Source organism: Miniopterus schreibersii (assembly GCF_964146895.1).
Source record: "Miniopterus schreibersii genome assembly, chromosome: 12".
NCBI classification, from domain to species: Eukaryota; Metazoa; Chordata; class Mammalia; order Chiroptera; family Miniopteridae; genus Miniopterus; species Miniopterus schreibersii.
This window is the reverse complement of record NC_138112.1, coordinates 70,315,770-70,341,731: the sequence shown is the minus strand read 5'-3', so window position 1 is coordinate 70,341,731 and position 25,962 is coordinate 70,315,770. Positions and strand designations below refer to the sequence as shown.

General features: G+C 55.3%; 1 protein-coding gene across 1 annotated transcript; it reads right to left on the bottom strand.

Moving 5' to 3' along the window:
- Positions 1-2,745: 2,745 nt before the first annotated feature.
- Positions 2,746-22,738, bottom strand: SYT12 (synaptotagmin 12). The gene is made up of 8 exons (XM_081154258.1): positions 22,451-22,738; positions 16,635-16,691; positions 11,593-11,786; positions 9,259-9,651; positions 7,894-8,109; positions 7,114-7,234; positions 6,188-6,321; positions 2,746-4,849 (listed from the first exon to the last, which is right to left on the bottom strand). The coding sequence occupies exons 2-8, from the start codon at positions 16,666-16,668 to the stop codon at positions 4,676-4,678; spliced, it is 1,266 nt and encodes a 421-aa protein (XP_081010384.1). The 5' UTR covers positions 16,669-16,691; positions 22,451-22,738; the 3' UTR covers positions 2,746-4,675.
- Positions 22,739-25,962: the final 3,224 nt, after the last annotated feature.

Below are 25,962 nucleotides of genomic sequence, written 5' to 3'. Positions count from 1 at the left end.
CAGCCTGTGGGTGACTCAGCCCCTTGAGGCCCCACTGGTCCCAAGCCCAGCGTTCTTTGGAAACTCGGCATAGTGAGTCCCTGCCCCAGAGACCCCAGCACAGCAGAGGTGGCCAGGCCGCCCTCCTGTGGTTCAGGGTGTTATGTCCAGTTGGCTTCCTGGCTGGACTACTGGGAAGGGAAGGGAAATGAGGGAGCAGGGGAGGGAGGGAAGAAGGAAGGAAGATGGGCTGACTCAAGAAGCAAAGCAAAGAAGTGAATAAAGGAACGAGTGGCTGCGTGGGTGAGTGAATACAGTACATGACCTGAGTTCAGGGTCAGCAGACAGGTGACCCCCTCCAGCATCCATCTACTCCAAAGTCGTGCCCCCCCCCCCCCCAGCCTCTCTGCCCGTTTTCTGACACTCCACTCCCACCCTCCCGAGGCCCGGGGCCCCCGCTGTTGCAGCCGAGCCTCTGCTGCCCCCGTGTGGTGGCTTTGCGCCCTGCACCATCATCACCCACAGGGACCTGCCCGGCTTGGGGGTTCCTCGCTTGGGGTGTGGGGGTGTTTATGGATGGCGGAAGGAAAGGGAAAGTGGGTGTCAGGGCTGTGGAACTTCAGGGTCTGGTACTGCCCTTGCAATGACTTGGCTGGGGACATTTGCTCCTCACACCTCCTAGGTACCTTTCCTCCCAAACACCAAATCCCAAGAGTTGGAACTGTACCCAAAGCCTTGACCTCACATTTACTGAGCACCTACTGTGGGCCAGACACTTGGCATGTGTCATTTTATTCCATCCTATGAGGTATAATTCTTATACTCTTTGACAATCAAGAAAACTGAGGCCCAAAGATCCCACAGCTGATAAGCAGAGGAGCTAGGGTTCTAACCCAAGCAATGGGGCTCTAGGGCCTCTACACACAGAACCCCCAAAAGTCAGAGGGATGGGGGCCTTTAGAGGACTTCTTGTCCAATATGTTCATTCTTCAGATGGGGAAACTGAGGCTCTCGAGGGGAAGGGACTTGACACACAGCGAGTAAGCAGCAGACCTAGGTCTATGGCAGGCAGAACCCACAAGGGCCTCTTCTCTCAAATTTTCTTCTGTCACGCTCCCCCAGACCAACTCAACCCCAGCGGCCACTTGACTGGAACCCAGGGCTGGGGACCTTCCCGGTCCCCTCTACCTGCCTCCCCATTACTGATCCTTCTGGGTGGGATGAGAAGGCTGATAATGGGGTGGGAGTGGGCGGAGAGCGGGGGAGCCCTGTGACCCAGTCTTAGTGTTTATTTAGCCTTTTGGATCGTCCCTTCCAGTGTCTGCAGTCACAGACGACCGCAGGCAGGAGAGAGGAAGGAAAGTCTGGAGCTGCTGTTGACTGTGGGCGGTCAATTGGCTGGTCCCGCTCCCCCACATGCAGGCCTGGCCCGGCCAATGCCGCTGGCCAGGCCCGCACCCTCCCACACCTGTCTTCTTGGGTGTGCTCAGCCTGTTGTTGAAGGCTCCGCAGAGGGGGCCTGGGACCTTCGCGGCTGGCCCATAAGCCTGGCATTGGAGCAGGGGGAAGGTGGGAGACGAGAAGGAAGGGGCTGGAAGAGATGGGAGCAGCTGGGTCCGGGCCCTGTTGAATGATCTTAAAACCTAAAGGCAGCCCGGACGGCCCCTCACGGACCCAGAGCAGCCTGCTGATGTCGCTCCTTTCCAAAGATGCTTAGAGTGTTCCCCCTCCTGCCTCCCTCCTTCTGACTTGCTTCTGCCCAGGGCTCTTCTGTGGCTCCCCACTGCCAGCAGGACAAGGACCTGGAGGCTCCTCTCCCTCCTCCATGTGTACAATCTGCCCACCCTGCAAAGCCAGAGCTCAGGTTTCCATCTCCCCTGGAAAGCTTTCCCTGGTGTCAACCTTCATGGGCTCCTGCAACAGCCTGTGTCATTGATCACCTCTGCTTCCCCTGTGTTGGGAGGGTCGTTCCTCAGAAGCTCTTCACAGCCAGGCCTTGTAGCGGGTGGGCCTTCTGGGCGACGCTGGGAATGTCCACCCAGGTCCTCCTCCTCCCATGCCCGCTGTGATCCTTCAGGGGAGGTCGGGGGAGGGGAGGGCAGGTAGAAACCAGAAGAGCCTGGGATCCAGAGGGGCTTCTCTGTTTCCCCTTCGCCCCACTCTTGAGGAGCTGGGGAGGGGGCAGTGTTGCTTAGTGGTTAAGACCATGAGCTCTGGAGCCTGAGCTTGAATCCCAGCTCTAAGACTTTTAGGCTGTGTGATCTTAGGCTAGTTACCTAACCTCTCCAGGCTTTAGTTTTTCTGTCTGCAAAAAGATGACCTAGTACCTACCTCTAAGTGTTACAGAGTTGCAGGCTGGGCACCAGCACTCACTGACTTGTACAGCCCTTCTCCCCCAAACCTTTCCTGTCTAGCAAGGTTGATACATTGGCCAAGTTTTTGTCCGCTCCTGCCAGGAACGTCTTTTGGGCTTTATCCACCCTTTTGGGCCTTATGCTACTTCTTGCTCTCAAGACTCAGGTCAGCATCACCACCTGGAAGCCTTCCTTGATATTCCCTACTGCCATCCTCCCCACCGGGCCTGGCTTAGGGCCCCATCTCTGAGCTTCCCAAGCAGCCTGATGGCATTGGTCCTTGTCATGGTCCCCCCAACCAGACTGCCTCCCCTCTCCCCAAGCTCTGGGTGCCCAGCAGCAGGGGAAGGAGGGCTCACAGGAACCCAGGCAGAGGCCTGAGTCCCTGGCTTCTAAAGAAGAGAACGCGATTCGGGCTGAGCAGGGCTCCCGGAAGCCCCCTCCTTCCTGCCCCAGCTTTATTTGGGTTCTAGAATCATTCCAGTCAGCATATTCAGTCCCCACCACGCCCATCCCAGGTGCACAGTCACCATGTCATGCAGTTAGAGGGAAGGAAAGGAGGGGAGGGGGAGTCATGGTCTGCACTGCACAGCCACTGGGGTAGGAAGAGTCAGGGTCTCCCAGGCTGCAGAGGCTCACCAGCTGTGTGTCCCCAGGCCCTATGCTGGCCTGGGCCAAGCAGACCTCCTGGTGCTGGCCACTGGGTAGGCAGCCTGGCCTCAGGGCAGGCCCATGGCTGGGCCAGGTGGGGAGAGCCACAGTCCTGCCTCTAGTCCCAGTGCTGTCCTGGGCCTCCCACGGTGTTCCAGCCGCCCCCTCCAGCCACACCAGTGGGGATGACTGGTGGGCCTGGGTCTCCATGGCTCACCAGGGCCAGAGGCAGCCAGAGTCCATGTGCTCCCCACGGGTGGCCACATATTATAGATACTGCCCCAGCCCCATCCCTTTGAACCGGCAGGGACACCCGGCCCTCAGGTGTGAAGGGTGCACAGCTGCCTGCTTCTCTGGGGCTGCCTTGGTGGGTGGGAGCCGCCTCCACCGGTGACCCTTCCTCCAGCTGGGGGTGGGGCAGAAGCCAAAGATAATGCGTGTGGGGGTGACAGCCCAGCCCCTTTGCATCTGGGCAGGACCCCGCTGGGGTGCCTCTCACACTCTGAGCTTCCCCATCAGGCTGCACTAGACTCTCTTGAAGCCACAACTTGCTCGCTACCCCGGTTTCTGGGTTTCTGTCTCCCTCACAGGTTTCTCCTGAGAGCCCTCCCCACACACCCTTGCCCTTGAAGCCTGGGCTCAGGGTCTGCTTTGGGAACCTGCCCTAGGACACTGTGCTCCGCAGCCACCTCCTTCACAGTCTCACAGTCCGTCCTGACCCCCCTTGACTGTCCTTTGCTGCCACTGCTCAGGCTGCCCCTCCCTCCAAGGCCCAGCCCAAGGGTCTCCTGACCACAGACACCCTACAGTCGGTGTTCTGGCCGCCCCACAGCCCAGCAGTCCCCCAAGGCTGAGACATCTCTTTTCCCCACAGGGCGTGGCCTGAAGGGACCCCAACAAACACTGTGGAGCCAATGCCTGGGACCTCTGGGCCTTGTAAGAGTCGTGGTTCAAGGGAGTAGGCTGCAGAGAATGGCTGTGCAGCAAGAGTCCCATGTGGCCTGTGGGCCTCTGCTTGGCCTGGTCTTTGGGTATCTTCTCCTGCCCAGAGAGAGGCCCTTGTGTCCCCCACAGTGGGCTGAGGACTATGTGCAGAGAAATTCATGTCCCTGCCATGCTCAGGCTGGGCCGCCCACCTGAGACACTCTCAGTTCTTTCCCTGCCCCTCAAACCACAGCTCCCATGTTGTCCCCCAGCCCTCAGAGCGCTCCCCGAGTCTGCCTGGCTGGGCCACTGGTCAGCACTGAGCAGATCACCAGGACAGGGGATCTTGTCTTCCCGGCATTTCAGTCTGTATCTGGTTCGTGTCATGCCTGCTGGTGCCTGTCACAATGCCTGGCCCCCAAGACTTGCTCTGTTCCAGTGAGTGGCCCAGCTTGGCGCTAGCCTCCCAGCTGGGGTGGGACATGAGGAGCTCTGAGAGCCAAGGGCACCCCAGGCTGAGAGGCAGACCTGTTGGGGATCTCAAAATGGGAGAAGGGTGGTCAGTGCCCAGCTACAGCTGGCCCTCAGTGGGAGACCTGGGCCCCTTCTCCACTGCAGTCTCGACAGGGGGACCAAGATGGCTTATGGGGAGTCCACCGGGGACCCCAGCATCATGGCTCCAGCTGGACAACGGAGAGGGGTGTCACCCCTGAGCTTTCGCCAGGCTCCAGGCAGCTCCAGTGCCCACCCTGGCCTTGCCCTGGCTGCTAGTTTCGCAGGACAGGGTGCCACATGGACACGGGCCTGCGCAGTGTGGCCAGCATCTGGTTCCAGTGTGTGGTGCCCATGCCACTAGCTGATGGCCCGATGATGACATGGCCCACGTTGTCCCCATGGCCATCACTGCTGCTTTCAGCCACTGTCACGCGGAGAGACAGGTCCTAGGGAAGAAGTGACATGAGTGCTGGGGACCAGGGGTCGTGCCAGAGGTCCTCCATGGCTCCTGCGCCCCAGCAGGGTGCCAGGCACAGCCCCCTGCACCCTCACCTCTGCTCTGCCTAACCCCACGGGCTTCTGGTGCGGCCTCCCTACACAGGGCAGCACCAGGTGGCCCCGGTTCAAATGCCGCCTCACCACTTCTTGCTGCATGACCTTGGACAGTGACTTGGGCTCTTCCTAACTCAGTTTTCCCATCTGTAAAATGGTGATAATAGTAGTTCCTACCTGTTCTGGGAACAAAATGAGTTAAACTGTAAGGCACTTAGGCAGGTGCCTGTACCCAGAGCATTAGAACGTCTGCTGTTCCTCCTAATACAATGGTAGGTTGGACGCAACGGAGGAAGAGAAAGAACTTGCTTGAGGTCAACGTAGCAAAGCTGAAATTAGAGCCCAGTCTGACCTCTCTCCTACCCCCCATCCCTCCCCCTGGTCCCAAGAAGTCTGTGGCCCTTGGAGGCTGTGGTGGAGTGGCACTAGGACCGCCCAGAGGGAAGCAGGGGACAGATGGGCAGCCTGTCCCAGGAGGGTGGCAGAGCAAAGTCTCTAGGACCACCCAGAGATGCTGGGATGTTTGCCTGGATTAGGGACACCCAGACTGAGGCACAACTCTGGGCTTTCAAATGTAGACAGTGTATCCTGGAGGGGAGATTCGTGGGTTTCTGTGCAGCCCCTGGGCTAAGAGGCAGCTTTTGGCTCATAGCACAAAAAGACATTCTCACGGTCAGGAATACCCCAGGATGGAAGGTGGTAGTGAGGGGAGGTGGTGAGTTCTCTGTCCTCTGAGGCATGCATGCAGGACCACTGGCACGGCCCAGGCCATATCTTCTGCAGTCCCCCTACCCTTGGTCTGTGAAATCTGTGCTGGGAGGGGGTCACCTCCTGAAGGCTGTGGGGGTGTAGGGAGCTCAGCAGAGCCTCTGCAGTAGAACCTCAGGAGATTTAGGGCTGAACTCCACCAGGAACTGTCTTCCCCCGGATGTCAGCTGAGCTAAGCCCTCCTGTAGAAGACACCCCTGGCCACACACACCTGGAGTGCTCTTAGGCGGTTAGGATTGCCTGGAGACCTTCCTGCCTGTCCCCTGTAAGCGCCAAGGAAGCAGTGCCTGTGTCCCCAGCACCCCCCATAGGACTGGTATCTAGTGGGTGCTTAATAAATGCTTCTTGACTACATGGCTTGAGGCCAACCATCAGCACCTGCAGGAGCCCTGAGAAGGGATGAAGTGGCCCAGAGTGGCAGGGGTGGCCTGGCCCCGCCCCCACCTGCGCCGATCCCCCCTCACCTGGAGGGCGATGGCCGGCACTGAGAAGATCATGGCCTCGTTGAACACCGGGTTGGGGTCGTCCCTCTTCACAGCTGTCCTCTTTTTGCTCATTTTTCTCCCCTCCTGCAGCAGGTATACCTTGACGTAGGGGTCTGGGTGGCGAGGGTTGGAGGTGAGGGCCAGCGCCACACTTACACGGCACAGCCCTGCCCATGCCAGTGGCCCACTGGCTCTAACCTGCCTAGACCTTCACTACGGCCACTATCTCCTGCAGTCCTGCCATTGGTCCTTTCTTTCTTTCCTATTTGACAAATGAGAAAACTGGGGCTCACACGCTGAGAACAGCTGGGCTTTGGACCCGGGCAGCGAGCCTCCCAGCCAGAAGCATGCTCCCCTCACACGATACTCAGGGGACTTGGCAGACCCACCACTTTTCATTCTATAAATGGCCTGAGCGCAGACGTCAGCTCTGAGTCACCGGCACCCACTCAGCAGGGTTTGACTCAACGATTCGAGGCTCAGAAATGACACGTCTCCGTCTGTCCTCACCTGCCGCCCACCGGGTATCCTTGCTGTGCCTGCCTGGACCCCGGGTTCCCCCAGGCTCCAGTAGGCTGGACTCCCCCAGGCCTCTGTCCTCAGTTACCTGGGGGTTTGGGATCTGGAAAGCAGTCCAATCTCTGAGGATGGAGTCTCCACCATGAACTCCAATTCTGGGAAGTGGGTGCCCATCTTGGTTCCCTGCTTCCCTCTGTGGTTCCCATGTTTCTCTAGCTAGATTAATCTTCCCACTGTGCATAGCTCCTGAGCTCAGCCACAACCAGGGGTGGGGAGCCTGGCACTGTGTCCCACATCTATTGATGTGTCCAGGTGCCCAGGGCTTAGCAGCTGGGCCACAGCTCCCACCAACCCATGGAGGAGCCAGGCAGCCAGCAGGGCCTTACCCGCTGTAGTCTTGTCGTTGGTCCAGATGAGATTCTTGGCCTTCACCACGACCACGGTGAGGCGCTCAGCTGTGGGGAGGTAGCTGAGGGACAGCAGGATCTCGCCCACAGCGTCGGTGGCCTGGAGGACAGGTTGGAGTCTTTCCCTGACGGGTCCAGGGAAAAGCAGAAGCTCCCTTCTACACTGAGAAGCTGCTGTTCTTGAGGCTCCTCATATCAGGGCACCAGGCTGGTGGGATTGGGAAAGGGCCGCCTCCTCCCCACTCCACCAAGCATGCACCATTCCTCCCTCCCACCATGTGGGTCCTGCCTTGGAAGGAGGGCCAGAGGTTGCCTATCAAATGCAGCCTCCCAATGCAGTTATGCTGCTTCCTTCTAGGCCAAGGAAAAACATTCTGTGTTAGTGGCACGTAGAGGTCCAAGTGGCCTGGAACTAATAGATCATTTGCTTAAATAACAATAATGCTCCCCAAGCACTCTTACATTTATAAAGGCAACTTCAGCTTGGCCTCTGTCGGAAATACCTCAGGTCAGGGCCAGAGGAGGGCTTCCCTCACAGCAGCTCTATAGGAGCAGAGCTACAGGGCTGGAGGCAGGAGCCGCAGAGGAGCGGTGAACAGTGGCCAGGGCATTTTTCACTTGCATGCGGTAAACCGAGTCTCCCTGCATGTGGCTCCGGTCCCTTCCTCTCATTTCCTAAAGATGCTGGTGCTCCGGTTGCTGGGGAGGACAGGGGAGGCCCCCCTCTGAAGGGTGCGCGTGCGACACTCCCCGACTTGCCTTGTTCTGGTCCTGCAGGTAGAGCCAGCCGCTGAAGGGCTGCAGCGGCAGGTCGAGCACCGACAGCCTCAGCTCCACGGCGCCCGTGCTCACGTTGCGCTCGTCTTCGTCAATGCCGAACACGGAAAAGCGCAGGCTCTTCTCCTCCAGGGCGGCGGGGTCCAGGGGCACCGAGAACTTCTCGTCGAAGAAGACGGAGTAGGCGTTCCTCTGGATCTGTGGAGAGAAAGGGCCACGGAGGGTGCTTCAAAGCTGGGGAGGGGGTGGCAGCCAGGGTCCTGTCGGCCCCGGCAGGGGGAGGGCACTGGATGGGGAGTCTGGGACCTGGGCTAGAGGCCTGGCTCTGCTGTCCCCACAACCCCAATGCCAATCCTTCTTTTGGTGGCTCAGCCCTGATGATTTAAAAGTCCCCCTGTTCTCCCCTCAGTGGTGGCCAATCTAGCAGCCTGGCATTCAAAGCTTCCACAATCTGACCCCAACTCGGTCCCATCCTGAGTGCCCGTGGCTCCACAGAAGACTAGTGATGCATTAGCTGAGCTGGTCTCCGTCTCGCTCACATGTGTGCAAGCCCAGCCCTGGGCCAGGCGTGCAGCGAGCATGGATAATTGCTGCGGAGTTGAGAGCCATAGATGTCCCAGCTACCACAGAGCCTGGCCCAGGGCTGTCTGAATGTTGCGGGATGGACAGACGGATGGAATGACTAGGCAAGGCTGCGCTGACTTCGTTTCCAAGCCCAGTGCTGCCTGGTGGGTGCCACTGGCCCCCCCCTAGGAAGCTGTGGGCAGGCCCCTGGGAAGGTGCACTCGCGGGCACTGCTCCCCTTCTGTGGGGGGCTGCCTTAGTCACTGCCTGGTGATATTTAAAGACAGGAGCTCTCCTTCCTGGCACCTCGCATGAAGCTTGGGGGGCTGCCCAGCCCGGGGGCAGTGCCCACTCGCTGGGATGAGCTGGGATATAAGAAGTATGCCTTCTTGGGAATGAGTCCACCAGCACCTCCAGGTTTCCTGAACCGCACTCTTCGGGGACTGCCTGGGCGTGGGAAGCTCCTCTCACGCTGCTCCCTGGGAGATACCTTACCCACCCAATCGCCTGCCTGAGAATCGAGGGCTCCTTTCCCCACGGGAGAAAGCCCACCTCTGGATCGTGACCTTGGCATTCAGGCTTTTCACGATCTTTGGTTCCATCTCTCCTTCCTTTGGCCAAACTAGCCTCTTGGCTGTCCCCCGTCCTCTCTATAGTTACTATCTTGGGTTCTGGGATCAGCATCCAACCCTACTCTCTAGCGCCCTCCTCAGATCCTGCCTGGCTCTGTTGACCGTCCTGCCTGGGAGGACACCTCTGCCAGGCCCTGCAGCCTCCACTTACCCGGGAAATGCCCACGATCTGCTCATCGGGCAGCAGGCTGACACGCATGAAGCAGGACTCGAAGCTGGCTTCCTCCCGCTCCAGGAGGTCCTTCCCCTGCAGCACGGCCACGTGGAGGGTGTGGGAGGTGGCATCATAGTCCATGCTCACCTCTACCTGGCCCAGCGTGAAGTCCTGTCCAAAGTTATTGCTCACGGAGGAGATGGAGTTGACGGAGTCCACTGACTGGGACTTCCGGAGGGTCCCGTAGGGCGCCAGGTCCAGCTCCCGGCCCATCAGCTCCAGAGGCCCCAGCTCAGTGATGCTCTCAAAGGTGTCCTCCATGCTGAGGCTGCCTTTGCGACTGGGTGGCCCCCGAGTGCTGGCCCGCTGGGTGTTCCAGGCAGGCACTCTCTGGGGGTGAGAAAAAGGGACATGGGAGCATCACAAGGGCAACAGTGTTGAGATGGCAAAGAGATACTGTAATCCCTGCTCATTCAAGGCACCCCCAAGTTCCCCTTCTGCAAAAACTGGGTGTGCCTTAGTTCAGAAGGTCCTCGTTTAATATTATTTCACATCACTCAGTTTTCTCTCTCTAATCAGGATGTAAGAGAGCGTTTTCTCAAAACGTTTATTTATATGGACTGAGTTCCATACATAAAGATGTTCATTGCAGTGATGTTTATAAAAAGGAAGGCTAGTTAGCAATCTAGGTGTCCACCAGAAGCGGAATGGGTAAGACTGCTAGAGTGTTGCTGCTCAGTGGATGATCGAGCGGCCTCAAAGGAAGTTTTCCAAAATGTCTGCAACACGAGGAAACTTTCACGTTGGGTAACACTCACTCTAATATCAAATTTTTCTTTTGTCTAAATTGACCTTAAGATTTGAGAAAACAAAAGCCTCTGCACCACAAGCATCTTCCATGTTGCTGCATAGTCTTCATTACCATAATTTTTAATTGCTCCCCAATTTTCCATTGAGTGGATAGTATAATTTGTCTTACAACTCCCCTACTATTGAACATTTATGTTGTTTCTATTTTTTCACAAATATAAATAATGCAGCTTTAAGTAGCTCTTGTAAAATCCTGACTTAGAGAACATAGCCCTTTTGAAAGCGTTTGACACTTGTCGCCAAAATGCTCTTTGAAAAAGTTGTGCCAATTTACAGTGCCCCCAACAGAGTGAGAAATGGTCCTTTCCAAAACCCCAAATGAGTGAGCATGTGGGACCTGTACTGGTATTAGATTCCGGCTGTGCTCTCTGGGATCTACATCATGTTAGAAAAATTCTCCACCAAATGTCAAATGATGAAACACTCAGCAATAGGTACTGAGAGCCCTATACATGTTTGTACTCCCTAATATGGACAGTCCACATCTGGGCATCTATTCAAAGTACATAATCCCAATGAAAACAACATTTTATCTATAAAACACTCACGGCATCATTCATGATGGCATTTAGTAAATCATGGCAGATATATGAAAAGGAATGTTACGCGGACCCTAAAATGACATTTATAATGGGTGCTCAACGACATGGGGAAATGCTTCAGCTATACGTGAGATGAAAAGAGCGAGGTATGAAATTCTAAGTAGAAATGACACCCGTTGCGTAAAGACTATGCATGGAAAAAAGACCGAGGGGGTAGATGAAAAATATTGGCAAGAAATAAGTCAAAATGTTAAGTTAAAAAAAACTGTTAACTGTATTTTTTGAAAAATTTTTTTATTTGTTGTTGGCAAGGACTTTTTTTAAATGCTCACCTGAGGATATTTTTTCCATTGTTTTTTCAGAGAGAGTGAAGGGAGAGGGAGAGAAACATCGACGTGATGTTTCTCTCTCAGTGTGATGATGTGAGAGAGACACATCGATGGGTTGCCTCCTCGTGAGCCCTGACCGGGGCCAGGGATCGAGCCCGCAACTGAGGTAGGGCTCTTGACTGGACTTGAACCTGGGACCCTTCAGTCCGCGGGCCGGCGCTCTAACCACTGAGCAGCACTGGCCAGGGCAAAAAATGGTTAACTGTTGCTTGCCTCAGGGTGGGGTCATTTCGCAGAGGTTTTTCTTCTCATTTATATTTTCCTATATTTTTCACAGGATGGTTTTTAAAATGGAAACCATTCATCCACTCACTCGTTCATCAACATGCATTCATTCAACAAGTGTGCGTTGGGCCAGGCCGGGGTATGGAAGAGGCGAAGGGCTCCTGCTCGCAGGGGGAAATGAGCAGGAGGGAGCGAGGCGGGGGGGGGGGGGGGCAGAGGCTGATGCTGAGAGGGGACGGTGCAGGCGTGGGGCCCACAGCTCGGCCGCACCTGCACCTGCGGGAGTGGGAGCGGGGCAGCCTCACCTTCTGCCTGGCCTCTGCGTAGGTCTCGCCATACTTCTGCTGAAGGTACCTGTAGTCGTAGTTGGGGAATGGGGAGGGGCTGGGGAAGCTCCCCGACGTCCAGAGCTTCCACAGGCTCACAGCTGCGATGCCCAGCAGCGCCAGGGCCCCCGCCGCGTAGACGCCCACCTCCCAGTCGGGCGGGCTCTTGATGACTACAAGGCAAAAGCAGTCCCTCATTAGTTAGTAGGTCCTGGGCCCCTGGGTGGTCACAGACCCCCACTCAGGGAGCAGGTGGCTTAGCACTGACTTACTTACTCACTGAAAAGGATAGCTACTGAGTGCCTTCTGTGTGGCAGGCCGGGGGCGAGGGGCTGGGGAACCAGTGTGGAACGAGACACGCTCTGTGATTTCTGCTTTTACCCCCTTTCCCATAAAAACACACATTTCTACATGAGTGACACCGACTAGAACAGGTGAAGAGCTGTGAACAGTGGTTAAATATTCTTTAGGCTTTAAACAAATAGGGCTGTTCTTGCCTCTTTGAGTTCTTGGACCTCACCCTTCAGAGGACCTCTTGTTTCCAGATAATCAAAGCAGCCTTTTGGGGTCTGGGGAAAGAGGAAGGAAATTTTGGGGACAAAAAAAGGATCTCATTTTTGCTTCGAACCTCATCTAGAATAACCCAGTGTCCATCAGTTGGTGAATGGGTAAATAAAATATAGTATATCCAATGGAATATTATTCAGTGGATATTCAGTGCAATATTATGCAATGGGATATAATTTAATATTATTAAAAGGAATGAAGTACTGCCCTGACCAGTGTGGCTCAGTTCGCTGGAGCCTTGTCCCATGCACTGAAGGGTGGCCGGTTCGATTCCTGGTCAGGGCACATGCCCGGGCTGCATGTTCGGGGGTGCATGCGGGAGGCAACAGATCGATGTTTTTGTTTCGTTTTGTTTTTTAAATATATCTTTATTGATTTCAGAGAGAGGAAAGGAGAGGGAGGGAGAGAGAGAGAGAGAGACAGAAACATCAATGATGAGAGAGTCATTGATTGAGCCCACAATCCTGGCATGTGCCCTGAGGGAATCGAACCCTGGATCCTAGGTCGATGCTCAACTGCTAAGCCACGCCCGGCCGGGCCTGATCGATGTTTCTCACATCAATGTTTCTCTTTCTCTCCCCCTTCCTCTCTCTCTAAAATCAATTTAAAAATTTTTTTAGCCCTAGCCGGTTTGCTCAGTGGTTAGAACATTGACCTGTGGACTGAAGGGTCCCGGGTTCAATTACAGCGAAAGGCATGTACCTCAGTTGCAGGCTCTATTCCCGGCCTTGGTTGGGGCACACGCGGGAGGCAACCAATCAATGTATCTCTCTCTCACATTGATGTTTCTCTCTGTCTCTCTCTCTCTCCCTTCCCCTCTCTCTGAAAGCAATGGAAAAATAAATAAATAATTAATTAATTTAAAAATGGGAAAAATTTTTTTTAAAAGGAATGAAGTACTGATACATATTACGACATGGATGAACCTCGGACTGCACCTTGAAAACATCTTGCTAAGTGGAAGAAGCCAGACACAAAAGACCATATGTTTTATGATTCTCTTTATATGTCCCAAAAATAGGCAAATCTACACAGACAGAAAGTAGATTAGTGATTATCGGGGGGGGGGGGGGGGTGTAGGGAGGAGTGTGGAATATGGGGTTTCTTTGGGGAAGATAAATATGCTCCTAAAGTTGCTTGTGCTGATGGTTACACAACATCCTAAAGCCCAATGAGTTATACACTTTAAGTGCGTAAATTCATGGTATGCAAATTTTCTCAATCAAGCTGTTACAAGACCAAAAAAAAAAATCTCAGCCAGAAGTGAGAGGTGCCTGTAGGCTATGCAGGGCTTGGGGACAAATCCAGATGCTCAAATGCTGTTTGTCCACTGATAAGTAAATAGCTTTCCTTATCTGAGCCTCACTGACCCCAAATATAGTAATTAACTACCACCTTAACCATGCTGGGTGAGTCCTCGCCTAGCGCAACGCTTGGCACACGGCAGTACCGTACGTGGTAAAAGGAAACCTGGCTTTGCCGTCCCAAAAAGGAGCCAATGAGATGGTGGGATTCATTTTGCAGAAGGTCACACTGTTGGCAAATACAGTTCTCTAAACCATTCTCAGTGTTGCCTCTATACGCAATTCAAATGGGGAAACCGAGGCACGCAGCCCAAGGTCACAGCGCCAGGAAGGGGTGGTACTGGGACTCCAACTCTGACAGCCAGGTTCCAGAGCAAGCAGTGGTAACCACTGCCCCACTGGGTCTCTACCCTAGTAGCAGGACAAAGAGAGGTGGGGAGGGCATCTCAGGGGTGGATATTTATCATGGCGCATCCATTGAGCACCTACTGTGTGTGAGCACCTTGTGGAGGGAGTCAGCCCCAGGCCCAGCTCACAGTCTGGGGGTGGCATGGGCAAACGGACAAAACAGAGTGATGGGAACAGCCCAGGAGGGCTTCCTGGAGGTGGAGGAGGTTGTCCCTTCCTGGAGGGACACCTAAGCTGAGCTATGGAGGAACAAGAAGTGTGCTAGGCCGGGGCACAGGGACCGGGGGTCAAGGGCAGGAAGAAGAGGGGGCGTACAAAGCCCAGAGCGTTCGGAGTGCCCAGTAGGAGACAGGGAGTGGTCGTTAGGGGCTGTAGGGGCTCCTCACCTCTGCTCCCTGAAGCCCAGTCACATAGGGAAGAGTCACACAGCAATGGTGGCCCCTCTGGCAGTGGGAGGCCTCAGCCTGTCCCTACTGTCCTGAGCCCAATAAACTTTAGCCAGAATCTACACTAAACATGCTCTGGAGAAGGGCAGGGCCCGGCCTGCAGTTTTAGCCAGCGCTCAGCACCCTATGAGGTCCCTACCTGCACTCTCTAGAGGAGAAGTGAGGCTGGGAGAGGGAAAGAATACATCTGTCTATGGGCTCAAGGCCACAGGGGTGAAAAGTCCAGGCCACCTAGCCTCTCTGGGCCCAGTCTCCTTATTCCGGGAAAAGAGATGGCCACAAAACTTCCCCATCTGGTGGTGCCACCCAGGGAATTTATTCTAAGGGAAAAATCCCAACGAGTTTCTGTGAGTCATCGAGGCTGCATTTATAACAGCGGCAATCTGGAAACAGCCTGGAGGTCTGACCCCGGCGCTCATGCTGTCTTCCAAGGGAATGTCACTGGCCTTTGAGAATGACAAGTGAGGTCATTAAAATGTCACTGTGGCCATGCAGAGAAACATTTCAGGCAATGTTAAGAGAAAAACATCAATCCCCAACATGGTATAACCACATGGTTTCGATGTAAAAATCACACAGTGAATGGCCAAGGGCTGGGAGGACCAGGGAGGAAAGAGAAAAGCAAGACATAAGGATGCAGGGGCTGGGAGCAAACCCTATTTACTTCTGACTTGGTGGCTGGAATGTAATTTGTGGTCTAAATAAAACCACAACAAATATCTACAGTGGGCCCCAGGCCAGCCCTGCCAGGTCAGGGCAAGTCCTGGGAGGCTGGTGAGTAGGGGGGTAGGATGGGAATGTACCTGCTTAACTGGAGAGTGAGGGGCATCTGAGATGTGCCCAGCAGGGCCTGGATGTTGGTAGGGGGCAGGCAGGTGGGTGGGCACAGGTGATGGGCACAGCAAGGTGCAAAGCAGAGCCAGACTCCTCTGAGAGTGCGGACACCAGGGAAATGAGGGACTGAAACCAGAGCCCTAGGGCACAGAAAAGGGGGGGAGGGCCCAGGGCATGAAAGGAAAAGCCTCAGGAAGGTGACATGAAATGAGACTCATTTATTTATTCATTTCCCGAGTACCAGCCTGGGGGCTGTATGGGAAGAAATCCCAAGGGAAGTGAGGTCTAGACTGAGACCAGAAATGAGGAGGAGGATCCTGGAGGAGCTGGAATTACAACAGGTTCCCTTCTATTTACTATTTGCCAGGCTCTGTTCCAAGCACTTCATGTGTATTAACCCACTGAGTCCTCAGAACAACCTTGTGAGGAAGGTTCTATTATTTTTCCCATTTCACAGATGAGGAAGCTGAGGGACAGAGGAGATGTTCGCTGCCAATCTTGCTCCAGATCTGTGCTTGTAACCTCCACAGCAGATCCTAGGACTCAGCCAGGCAGAGGCAGGGAAGTACTCCAGGCAAAGGGAACAGCATGGGCGAAGACCTGGAGCTGGGGGAGAGTTGTGCTTCTGGGCACTTCGGGTAGGTTAGCTCACTGAATCTTCCTAGCAGTCCTTGAGGCAGGCCTCACTACCCCATTTTACAGATAAGTAAGTGGAGGCTCAGAAAGGTTTCATCACTTGCCCAAGGCCTGGCCAGGACTTGGTCCAAGACCTGGGAGCCTGCAGGTGAGAATCCCTGGCTGGGGGTTGAGGAAGGTGGTCCCTGGTGCACCCCTCAGCTCAGCCCTGGGCTGGGAGCCGTGCTAGGGCAGGAGCTGAGTGATGGAGAACACCAGCCTGGCAGTCAGGAGACCTGGGCTCATGCCCTGACCCTGTTACTTACTCACTGACCCTTTCCCTCACTAAGCCTCCCTTACCCCATCTGTAATGAGCACAGAAACATAAGGAGAAGAAATGGTGAGGAGTGGTGCCCCCCAGGCACACGGGGAAGGCGGGAGCTGCATCCCTGGTCTGGGTGATCTCTGACTTTAATGTTGTGTGGATCTAACATCAACCTTTCTGGGTTTCCTCTCACTTGGCTACCTGAGAGGCTCCAGGAATGACCCTGGGGAGTGGATTCCATGTCACAGGCTCATCCTTAGGGAGCAGAGGGACATGGGCCTCCTGAGGATCCCCTCAAGTCAAGTGGAGGGAGTCACTTCCACAGAAGAGTCCACTGGAGCAGAAAGATGAAGAGATTTCAGACTGGTCCTAGCCCCGTGTCCCCAAGGCTATGTGACCTTGGGCAAGTCACTGACGGTCCTTACCAGTAAAATAGGGCCATGATGGGTGTCCCACTGATACCCGCACCCCAGGCCTGGTGGGAGGGTCCTGCGAGATGGCATGCTTGCTGCTGGGACTCACCGCTCAGGTGGTGTTCTGCCACGTCCACGGCCATGATGCCCGCTGCGGTGGCTGAAACTAGAAGGGAACACAGTCAGAGAAGAGGGCTTCAGAGGGTCCCCCACCCCAACCCTGTGCCCTGGCCTCCCTGGTGCCCATGTGCCACATGTGTCTCAAATGACGACAACTGAGACTCATTTATTTATTCATTTCCTGAGTACTAGCCAGAGTGTCATCCAGAGCTCACACTCAGCTGGGCCTGGGCAAAAGCAGGTGATTTTTTAAATAGTGTTTTTTTAAAAATGGTGCCTAAAGCTTTCTTTAAGCACACTAAGACTTCAGCTTAAGGTTGCCAGATAAAACACAAGACGCCCGGTGACGTTTGAATTTCAGATTCGTTTTTAGTATAACTACGTCCAAATATTGGAACATATACTAAAAATGCATTAATTGTTTATTTGAAACGCAAAAGTTGCTGGGCATCCTGTATTTGTATTTGCTAACTCTGGCACCCCTGACTCACTTCTGTCCTACACGGGGCTGACCAGCACCAACTTTTGTTGCTCATTACAGCAGGCCCCTGGGGGGCTCATTAAGCACTACGACGGACCACATAGACGACTGACCGCATATACGAGGGTGGTCCCATAAGATTATAATGGAGCTGAAATTCCTATCACCTAGTGACTTCATAGCTGTCATGACGTCACAGCACATGTTACGATTGGCTACAGGATTCAGTACAGTAACAGGCTGCACAGGTGTGTAGCCCAGGTGTGCAGCAGGCTAGCCCATCGAGCTGCGTGTGCGTGCACTCCGTGATGTTCGCAGAGCAATGAAATCACCTAATGACGCATTTCCAGTCATTAAGTGACCCACGGCTGCTCTTTGAATGTTTTTGTTTGAAGTGGAAAAGGAAAGGCTGCATTTCTGCAGCATCCTATGCACTCCCCGCCCCATCCTCCACCCTCCAAGGTCTGGAAGCTCATACAAGCCATTACCTAAACCCAGGGACTGCTCATCGCTTTATTGTTGTTGTTGCTAAGAAGTAAATTAGGCTCACAGACATATTCTAAATGGTGCTGGAAAGGGGAAGCCGGGATGAGTTGTACGCGTCTTAGTTCAAGGGACAGGGAAGGACAGGGTAAGCCCTACCCCAGCCTCTGTGGCTCAGAGAGCGAGCCGCAGGCAGGCGCGGTGGGGTAAATAGAGGCGGGGGCGGGGGAGAACTGCAGAGTGCTTGCCAATCAAGGGCAGTGCCTTTCTGTTCCCGGGAATGCCAACCCCACATTGCTGGAACTTCTGGCTCTTTAAAGAAAAGCCTGGATAGTTTATGTGCTGTTTCTTGATTTTTAAATGAAATGTTGCACCAATTCATAAAACATGTAAACACCATTCATGCACAGTGCAAATAAAAAGCTTGCCGTGGCTAGCCTATTTGTCACCCCTCGGAGCATTCTGTGGGCTCCCTTTCGGACCGGGGTGAACATTCTCCTGGGCATTTTCCAGAATCCTGGGATTCTCCCCAGTCTGTGGCTTTGGAGCTAAGAAGCTGAGGTGCCTTGATCCAGGCAGCGTTATCCAGAACATGGGAACACTCGCCTCAAGTCCCAGGGTGGGAGCCCGGAGAGCAGGGCAGACCGGGGCCCAGGGAGAGGCCCTGCCAGGGGCAGACGGCTCCTCGCTCCCAGCTCCCCGCTGATGCCCGCCCCTCCCCGAGATGCGGTTGTCATGGCGATGGGAGGGCGGTGCTGGCTCCAAGTGAAAGCTCATTCCTGGGACCTGGGCTGGAGATGACGATGACAATAGCTAACCGTGCCAAGCACTCCTTACACCCCAGCGCAGCCCTAAGCACTTTACATATATATTACCTTATTTAATCCCCTAGCAACCCCACAGGTAGGTACTATTTTGATCTCTGGTTTGCAGAGGAGAGTCCTGAGGTGTGAAGGTAAGGTCATCTGCCCCAGGCCACACAGTAAGAAACTGCTCACCCCAGGCCATCTGGCTCCATGCTCCTATCTCTGTGCCCAACTTGCAGGCAGGCACATGGTTTCAAAAGTTTCCTGAGAATGTGCAGGCCAAATAGGACACTGTGTACAAGCCCAAGGTGGCCCTAGTTCCTGGCAGAAGGGAGTCTGGACATACTGAAACATGCATGTTAATGTGAGCACGCGGGTCCCAGCCTGCCTCTGCCCTGCTGGGAACCTGATAATGCCAGCGGCTTTCTTTCCTGCTCACCTGGCACAAGCTGACTTTGCAAGAGTGGGGCCACACTGCGGAGGCGAATGCCAGCAGTGTAGACTGGGGATGCCCCTGCGGCAAGTACACGTGGTTGGGGACAGAATCTGCTGATCAGACCTCTGGTTGTCCAAGGTCCCCACCCCTCCAAGGCTGGTCCAGCTTAGACCCCGGACTCCCACACTGCCCACCTGCCTCCTCCCTGCCCTCATCACAACCTCCTCCTTCCTTTGCCTAGAGCTGTGACTTCACTGAGGGGGTGAAGGACTCCAGGCACACCCAGGCCAGGAGTTCTCCCAGCGGTGCCCTGTGAAGGGGCAGCTGCCAGAGCACATATACCTGAGAGGAGGGAGGCGAGATCAGCCCCCTTACTAGCTCTGAGCCTCGGCTGTCCCATCTGTAAAATGGGGCTCCTGACTGCCCTACCAGGGTGCTAGGTGGTGGAATGAGAAGTAACTATGGTCGGGCTTGGTAAACATTAGCTGCGGTGGTCTTGGCCTGACAATTTGTACAAAAGGCCCCCTTGCCTGGCCGGGCGTGGCTCAGCGGTTAAGCATGGACCTAGGATCCAGGCGATCAGGGTTCGATTCCTGGTCAGGGCACATGTCCGGGTTGCGGGCTGCAGCCGATCAATGACTCTCTCATCATTGATGTTTTTAGCTCCCTCTCCTTTCCTCTCTCTGAAATCAATAAAGATATATTTAAAAAAAAAAAAAAAAAAGGCCCCCTTGCCCCTCTTTTGAGCTGTGGAATCATGTGCGCAGCATAGTTGGCCTACAGATGTTTCACTTTTCTTAAATTAAAGTGAATGGCCAACATTTTTAAATTGGTACATTTCCCATTAAAATGGATTTTCTTAAAAAAAAAAAAAGAATTTCCAGCTTCCCTTTAGAAGTTAGATCTGGGGACAGTGGGTCTGTATCCCCTCTAACCCCATAAAATAGCCCGAGCTGGAGCTGAGTAGGCTTTGCCCCCTCAGACAGGGCACTTGCTCAGAGGGCCTGGCACCTCACACCTCTCCATTCACTGCTAAAACCTGATGGCCCCTGGAAACATCTCCATTGGTGAGCCTGTAAGCAGGCCTTCAGATGAACTAGGGGAGATTCAAAAAGGGTGAGTTGCCCAAAGCCACATAGCCAGCAATGGTGCAGCTGGTCCTGGCAGACATCCCTGCTGCCTAGTCCAGTGCCTCTTAACAGCCACAGCCCCTGTGCCAAGGACTTCACCTCCCCAAAGACCCCGATGGGGCACATCCTATTATTAACCCACTCCACAGAGGAGGAAAGTGAGGCTCAGAGAAGGGCAGTGAATTTGCCCAAAGTCACCTCACCAGTAAGCAGAGACTAAGCCAGATCTGGCTTTGCCCCAAGTGCCCTTCTTAATGGGATACTCACTGTCCCTGAGACCCCCTGGCTCCATTTCACCCACTAGAACATCTCAAGCAGGCTCCTGCTAGCAGCCTGGACGTCTGCCAAGCAGAGGGGCTGCGGCTTTGGCTCAGAACAGGATGCTGACGAGGCACATCTGAGGCCAGGGCAGCCTGTGACCGGAGCTTCCCCCGGTTCTGACACACAGGAAACGGGGCTCAACAGGGATGAGAGATGAGCCAGAGCTGTCCCAAACCTGCATGTGAGTTCTTCAGATCCATGCCCCCTTCCTGGCACCCTTCCCCATCCAATTTATTCATTCTGGCCCCAAAGCCACAAACCCTAACCTGTATGGAGTGTGCTCATTAAAAACAGCTCTAGGCTCAAATCTGGGTTTAATCATACCTACCTGGCAATACCTACCTAAAGCTGTAAGAATTAGACCTAATAAATGCTAAATGCTTAGCACCGTGCCTGGCCCGCTGTAGGCACACAATATAGATCTGATGACTGAATGGATAAATGGATCCCCATTTTAAAGATGAGGAAGCTGGGGCCCCTGGTCACTCAGCATATGGCTAACAACACTGGGATTGGTGCCAAGCTGTGATGGATCTGGGTCTGGGCGCTTGGCCACCATGCCACCTCCTGACTAGGCTTTTTGGGGGTGGAGGTGGGTGGGAAGAACTTCCACTGGCCTTGCAGAATCTGACCACAGTCAAGGTCCCCTCCTGGGCTTGTCAGAGAAATGGCTTTCCAGGAATTTTGTGCCTCTGCAGGGGCATGGGACCCATGTCTCTGCTCCTCCTGCCCCATTTCCTTTCCTAGCTCACTGTCTCCAACCACATCTCTGGCCACCAGGTGTTGGCTCCCCCTCCCCCTACTCTGAGGCCAGCAGGTAATGGGAAAGGTTGGGGTGGGGATAGGGCAGCCATTGACCTCCCCAGCTGCGAAACTCTTTAGGATCTTTAGGTTTGACATTCTTTTCAAGTGCTCCCCATTTTCTGAGATAACCACAACCTACTACCCATCCCCCAAAGCCCACAGAAACCACAGTACAGACTGACTAGGGTGGTGGTGGCCGGCATTTACTGGGCACCACTAGGACTTGCCACGTATTATTTCAGCAAATCCTCCCTGCCACCTTCTGATGGAGTTGCTACTTTTCCCATTGTATGAGTAAGAAAACAGAGGTGCTGGAAATGACATGCCCACAGTCACCAGAGCTGGCAAGAGGCAGAGAACAAGCCTGAACCCCAGGCTGGGAGCCCTCACTCTCCCAAGCTGCTTGTGGAAGATTTCATCTTGGGAAGGTGGGGGCTTGGGTACTGGCCTTGACCTTTCTCTAGACTGGCCGAGGTACCTGGGCTGGATCGCCTGCCTGATCTGGGTGAGCCTCAGTTTCCCCATTTCTAGCAGGAAGCACAACAGCTGCTCTCTTCCTAAACCGTCTCTCCCTAGCTGGGGGATAGGCTGACATTCCAGGGTGCAGGCTACCCAGGCACTTTGGGACGGGGATGGCCTCAGTGACTGAAGAGGTGGGGTCCCTCTGCAGCCCCTGGAAGGGGGGGTCATCAGGTTCGCTGGCTCAGGGCTCCTCCACCCACAGGCCTGGCTCCAGGTTCTCATGTTGCGCCCCACTCCCACCCCATCTTCACCCCAAATCTACAGTCCAGGTCCTGAGAGGGGCAAGTTTCCTCTCCCAAAGAGCAGCGGCGTCGAAGGTTCTGAGGGGCCCCTGGAAAGCCCCCCACCCAGGCCGGTGACCTCGGACGGCGGCTGAGGATCCTTTCCTGGGCTCCCGGGCCTCCTGGCGACAGAGCGCGACTTGCCTCACAGGATGGGGGCATTTCCTGAAGACCCCGCCGCGGGAACCCCAGAGTACACGGGGCGGGAGTGCGGGGAGCAGACCGTGCGGAGCGGGACGGGGGCACTGGGGCAGCCAGCGTGCTGCGAAGGCGAGGGGCGTGCGCGCAGCGCGGGCGCCGGGGAGGCGTGTAAATGGCCGGGGCAGCCGCGCGTGTCCACACGCGGAACGGGCGTGCGGGGCGCGAGGCGGTGCGCAGTGCGCGGAGCGGCCGGGCCCGGGAAGGGCGCCCGGCGTGCGTGTGCAAGCGCGGCGTGGGGGTGCGAGCGCGGAGTGCGCGGAGCAGGGGGTCCTCGGCGCGGGGAGGGGGCGCTGCGTGCGTCCGCGCGCCGTGCGCGGGGGGCGGCCGGGTGCGTACTCACCCCGGCTCCGGCTCCGGCTTCGGCTCCGGCTCCCGCGTGGACTCTGGCTCCCGGCTGCGGGTTCCCGGCCGGCCTCCCGCAGCGCGCACGCACCAGCGTTCAGGCCGGCGGTCGCCCGCAACGCCGCCCCTGCAGTGTCGCCCGGCGCCCGCCTCGCGGGAGCGGGGCGCGGGCCGGGGGCTCGCCGGGCCGGGCGGCGGGCGCGAGCTGCGCCGCAGTCGGGCTCGCTCCCAGGAGCCCGCCGCGCGCTCCCTGGCGCTCGCCCGCCCGCCCGCTCTCTCTCTAATTTAAAGTGACAACCCCGGGCGCTCTGCCTGCTCCGGGCGCTGCGCGACGCTGCCGGGGTCTGAGTCGAAGATCCCCAAGCGCTCCTCGGAGCCCTGCGCGTCTGCCCGAGGCCCAGCCCAGCCTCTCGCTCCCAGGCCCGGGGGCGAGGTGGGTGCGCTCAGCGGGGACTCCGAGAGGCCGGCCGAGCACTGCGCGCAGGGTCTAGCCCCAGCCTGCCGCACCCGGATGATCCTGTCCCCTTTCTGGGCCTCAGTTTCTTTTTTGTAAAACAGCCCGAGGCTGCGCACCTCCTAGGAACCGCTGAGAAAGCAGGCGGAGCGCGGGAGGTGTCCCCTTCCCTGGACGGATCATCACCCTCTCCCACCAGGACTGGGCTGCACATAGGCCAGCCTCATCTCCCTTACTCCGCACTACGACCTCGAGGGGAGGGGGGGCGTGGTGACTCCACTTTTTTACTTGAGGAAACAGGCTCATAGGTGAAATGACCTTCCCAAGGTCGCAGAGCCAAAGGTCAGAACCAACCCTTGCACCCAGGTCTGTGTGACTGCAAAGCTCTGACTCTTAACCACTTAGGGGTCATGCTTTCTCTCCCAAAGGAGCGAATGAGTCATTCAGGAGATGTTTAAGACGCCCCCGCTGGACGGTGGGCACAGTGCCAGGTGTGGGCGACCTCCCGTCTTCTGGGAACAGGGGGACAGGTCCCACCCTGCCCTTGCAGTCTGGCGGGGAGGCTAGGCTGTGCGTGGGATGGTGCCACGTGCAGTGGGCACAGTAACCAGGAGGGCAGCCGTGGTGGGCACCCGGGGAGGCCTTCTGAAGGAACTGGGATGGGGAAGAGGGATGAAGTTCTCAGGTGGAGAGCGCAGGGCCACAGACAGCAGTGGTCCTGGACCGTGTGCCTCGGGTCTTTAGAGCTGGGTCCGTGCTGGCCTTGAGGGGAGGGGTCTGCCTTGATCCAGAAGGCAGCGCCCCGACGAGCCGGGGATACACTTTCGCTCTCACCCACAGGGGGCGCCCTTGTGTTCCGTTCATTTTCTGGACCTGGAAAGGAAGGAGAAAGGGCATTCATTTTACCCCTCAGGGGGGAAGGGCTGGGCCCTGGGTCATGGGCTTTCACTGCCATTTCTCACTTAATCCTCACAGCCACGTGCAGTTAGGACGACAGCGCCCATTTTCCACGCACGGACACCCGGGCTAAGGAATGGCAGGGGTTGCAGCTTGGGAGGGAGTGTTGTTACACCCACCATCCACACATAAAGGACACACTCTGATATGGGCTTCTGCTGGAATAGCAAAAGACGAAGTTGTGGCTGGTCTGGTCCGGGGGTCAGCACCCCAAGCTGATGCAGGAACTGGAGTGAGCGTGAAGGGAGATCTTGTCAAGTTCAGGTTAAAAAAACCCTTCGATGAACAGAAAACTGTGCATGTGTGCACCCAAGACATGGATTACGAGTGCCAGCAACAGCTGGGTGTGAAATGCATTGTAGCGTAGTCACAATGGCATAGCACTCAGCCAAGGGGACTCCAAACTTCTGCCGTCCGCAACAAGGTGGGTGCATCTCGATTGTAATGTTGAGTGAAGGAAGCCAGATATGTTGTATGATTCCATTTATAGAAAGTTAAAAAAACTGGCAAAACTCCTCCCTACCGTTATGAGTATGGGGATTACCATGGGGTGGTGACTGGAAGGGGCTTGGATGGAATTGTGGGGTGCTGCTCGTGTTCTGGCATTGACCTCAGTGCTGGTCCCCCGGTGTGTTCACTTTTGTGAAAATTTGTGATCTTGCACACTTATGATTTGTGTACTTTTTGTGTGTGTATGATACACTTCAGTACAACTTATAGCCCTGGCCAGGTAGCTCAGTTGGTTGGAGCATCCTCCTGATACACCAAGGTTGCGATTCCCGGTCAGGACACACATAAGATCAACCAATGCACGCGTAATAAGTGGGACAACAAATCGGTGTTCTCTCTCTCTCTCTCCCTCTCCCCCTTCCTCTTGCTCTAAAAAACAAAAAAATACAACTTAGAAAAACAAAACAAAAACCTCGTGTGGCTGCCCACCGCACCAGAATAGAAGCCACACTCCTTTCTGTGGTTCACGGGCCCTGCTGGCCTCTCTGACCCGTCCTGCCTTCCCATCTCCCGCCTCCAGCCTTCTGGTGTTCCTGACATCTGCCAAGCCATTTTCTGCCTCAGGGACTCTCACTTGCTGGCCCCTCTGCCTGGAAAGCCTTTTCTCTCTTCTCACCAAGACTGCTTCCTCCATTCTCCGTGCGTCACCCTAAAGAAGCCACCTCTTCAGACCCTCCTGACTGCCCCACCTGGACCCCCATCCACAGCACACTGCTTATTTCCTCCAAAACACCAGCTATACTCTGCAATTATTTATTACTTGTTTACAGTTCATTTTCTGCATCCACTGCTAGACTAATTATCACAACCCCGTGGGACATTCGCTATGTGCCAAGCTCTCTTCCAACACGTGTCAAAGCATTGAATCCTCATCTGACCCCGTTGGGAGATACTATTCTTAGCCCTATTTTATAGTTATCGCAATTGGGGCTCAGAGAGGTTATGTAACTTGCTCATGGCCACATAGCTGGAAAGTAGCAGAGCCAGGATTTGAAGTCAGGCAGCTTGGCTTCAGAATCCCGTCCTTTAATACTACACTTGGACAGATCTTGTCTACCTTCTTCCCTGTAGTATATCTGGGTGAGTGCCTGGCACACAGTAGGCACTCAATAGGTGTTTGTTGTGTGAATAAATGAATGAATGGGTGAATAAAGTGCTAGTGGGAGGTGGGGGGAAGCTTGGATTCCAGAGTGGGTGTTAGGAGAGGAGGTAGGCATTGGAATCGAGTCCCAATCACAAGGTAACCAGGGAACTGATAGCAGATGGAGGTTCCCATACAGCTGGAGTTAACTGCAGCTGTGGTCAGGGCCAAGGCTTTACCTAGGCCTGGGCCTGGGCACATCTCCTGCCCCCGCTGAGCCCACCTTCAGCCTCTCCTACACACCCTACAAGGCACAGAAGCCATTCCCAGAGGGGGCCCTGCCTTGAGGGTCCACATCCAATCTGGGATCCCTAGCAGAATGTAAGCCCCCAGCAGGTGATGCCACCCACCCAGTGCCCAGGCTTTGGTCGCCCCGGAGAGAGTCACGTGACTCACATGAATCACCTGCTTCTCTGGCCAGAGGCTCTCTGGACCTTGAATATCCCCA

Coding starts and splice junctions, on each gene's coding strand:
- SYT12 (XM_081154258.1), bottom strand. CDS start 16,668: ATGGCCGTGGACGTGGCAGAACACCACCTGAGCG. Junction 9,652..11,592: donor ACGCAGAGGCCAGGCAGAAG/GTGAGGCTGCCC, acceptor TCTCACCCCCAG/AGAGTGCCTGCCTGGAACAC. Junction 4,850..6,187: donor TGCCGGCCATCGCCCTCCAG/GTGAGGGGGGAT, acceptor CTTCTTCCCTAG/GACCTGTCTCTCCGCGTGAC.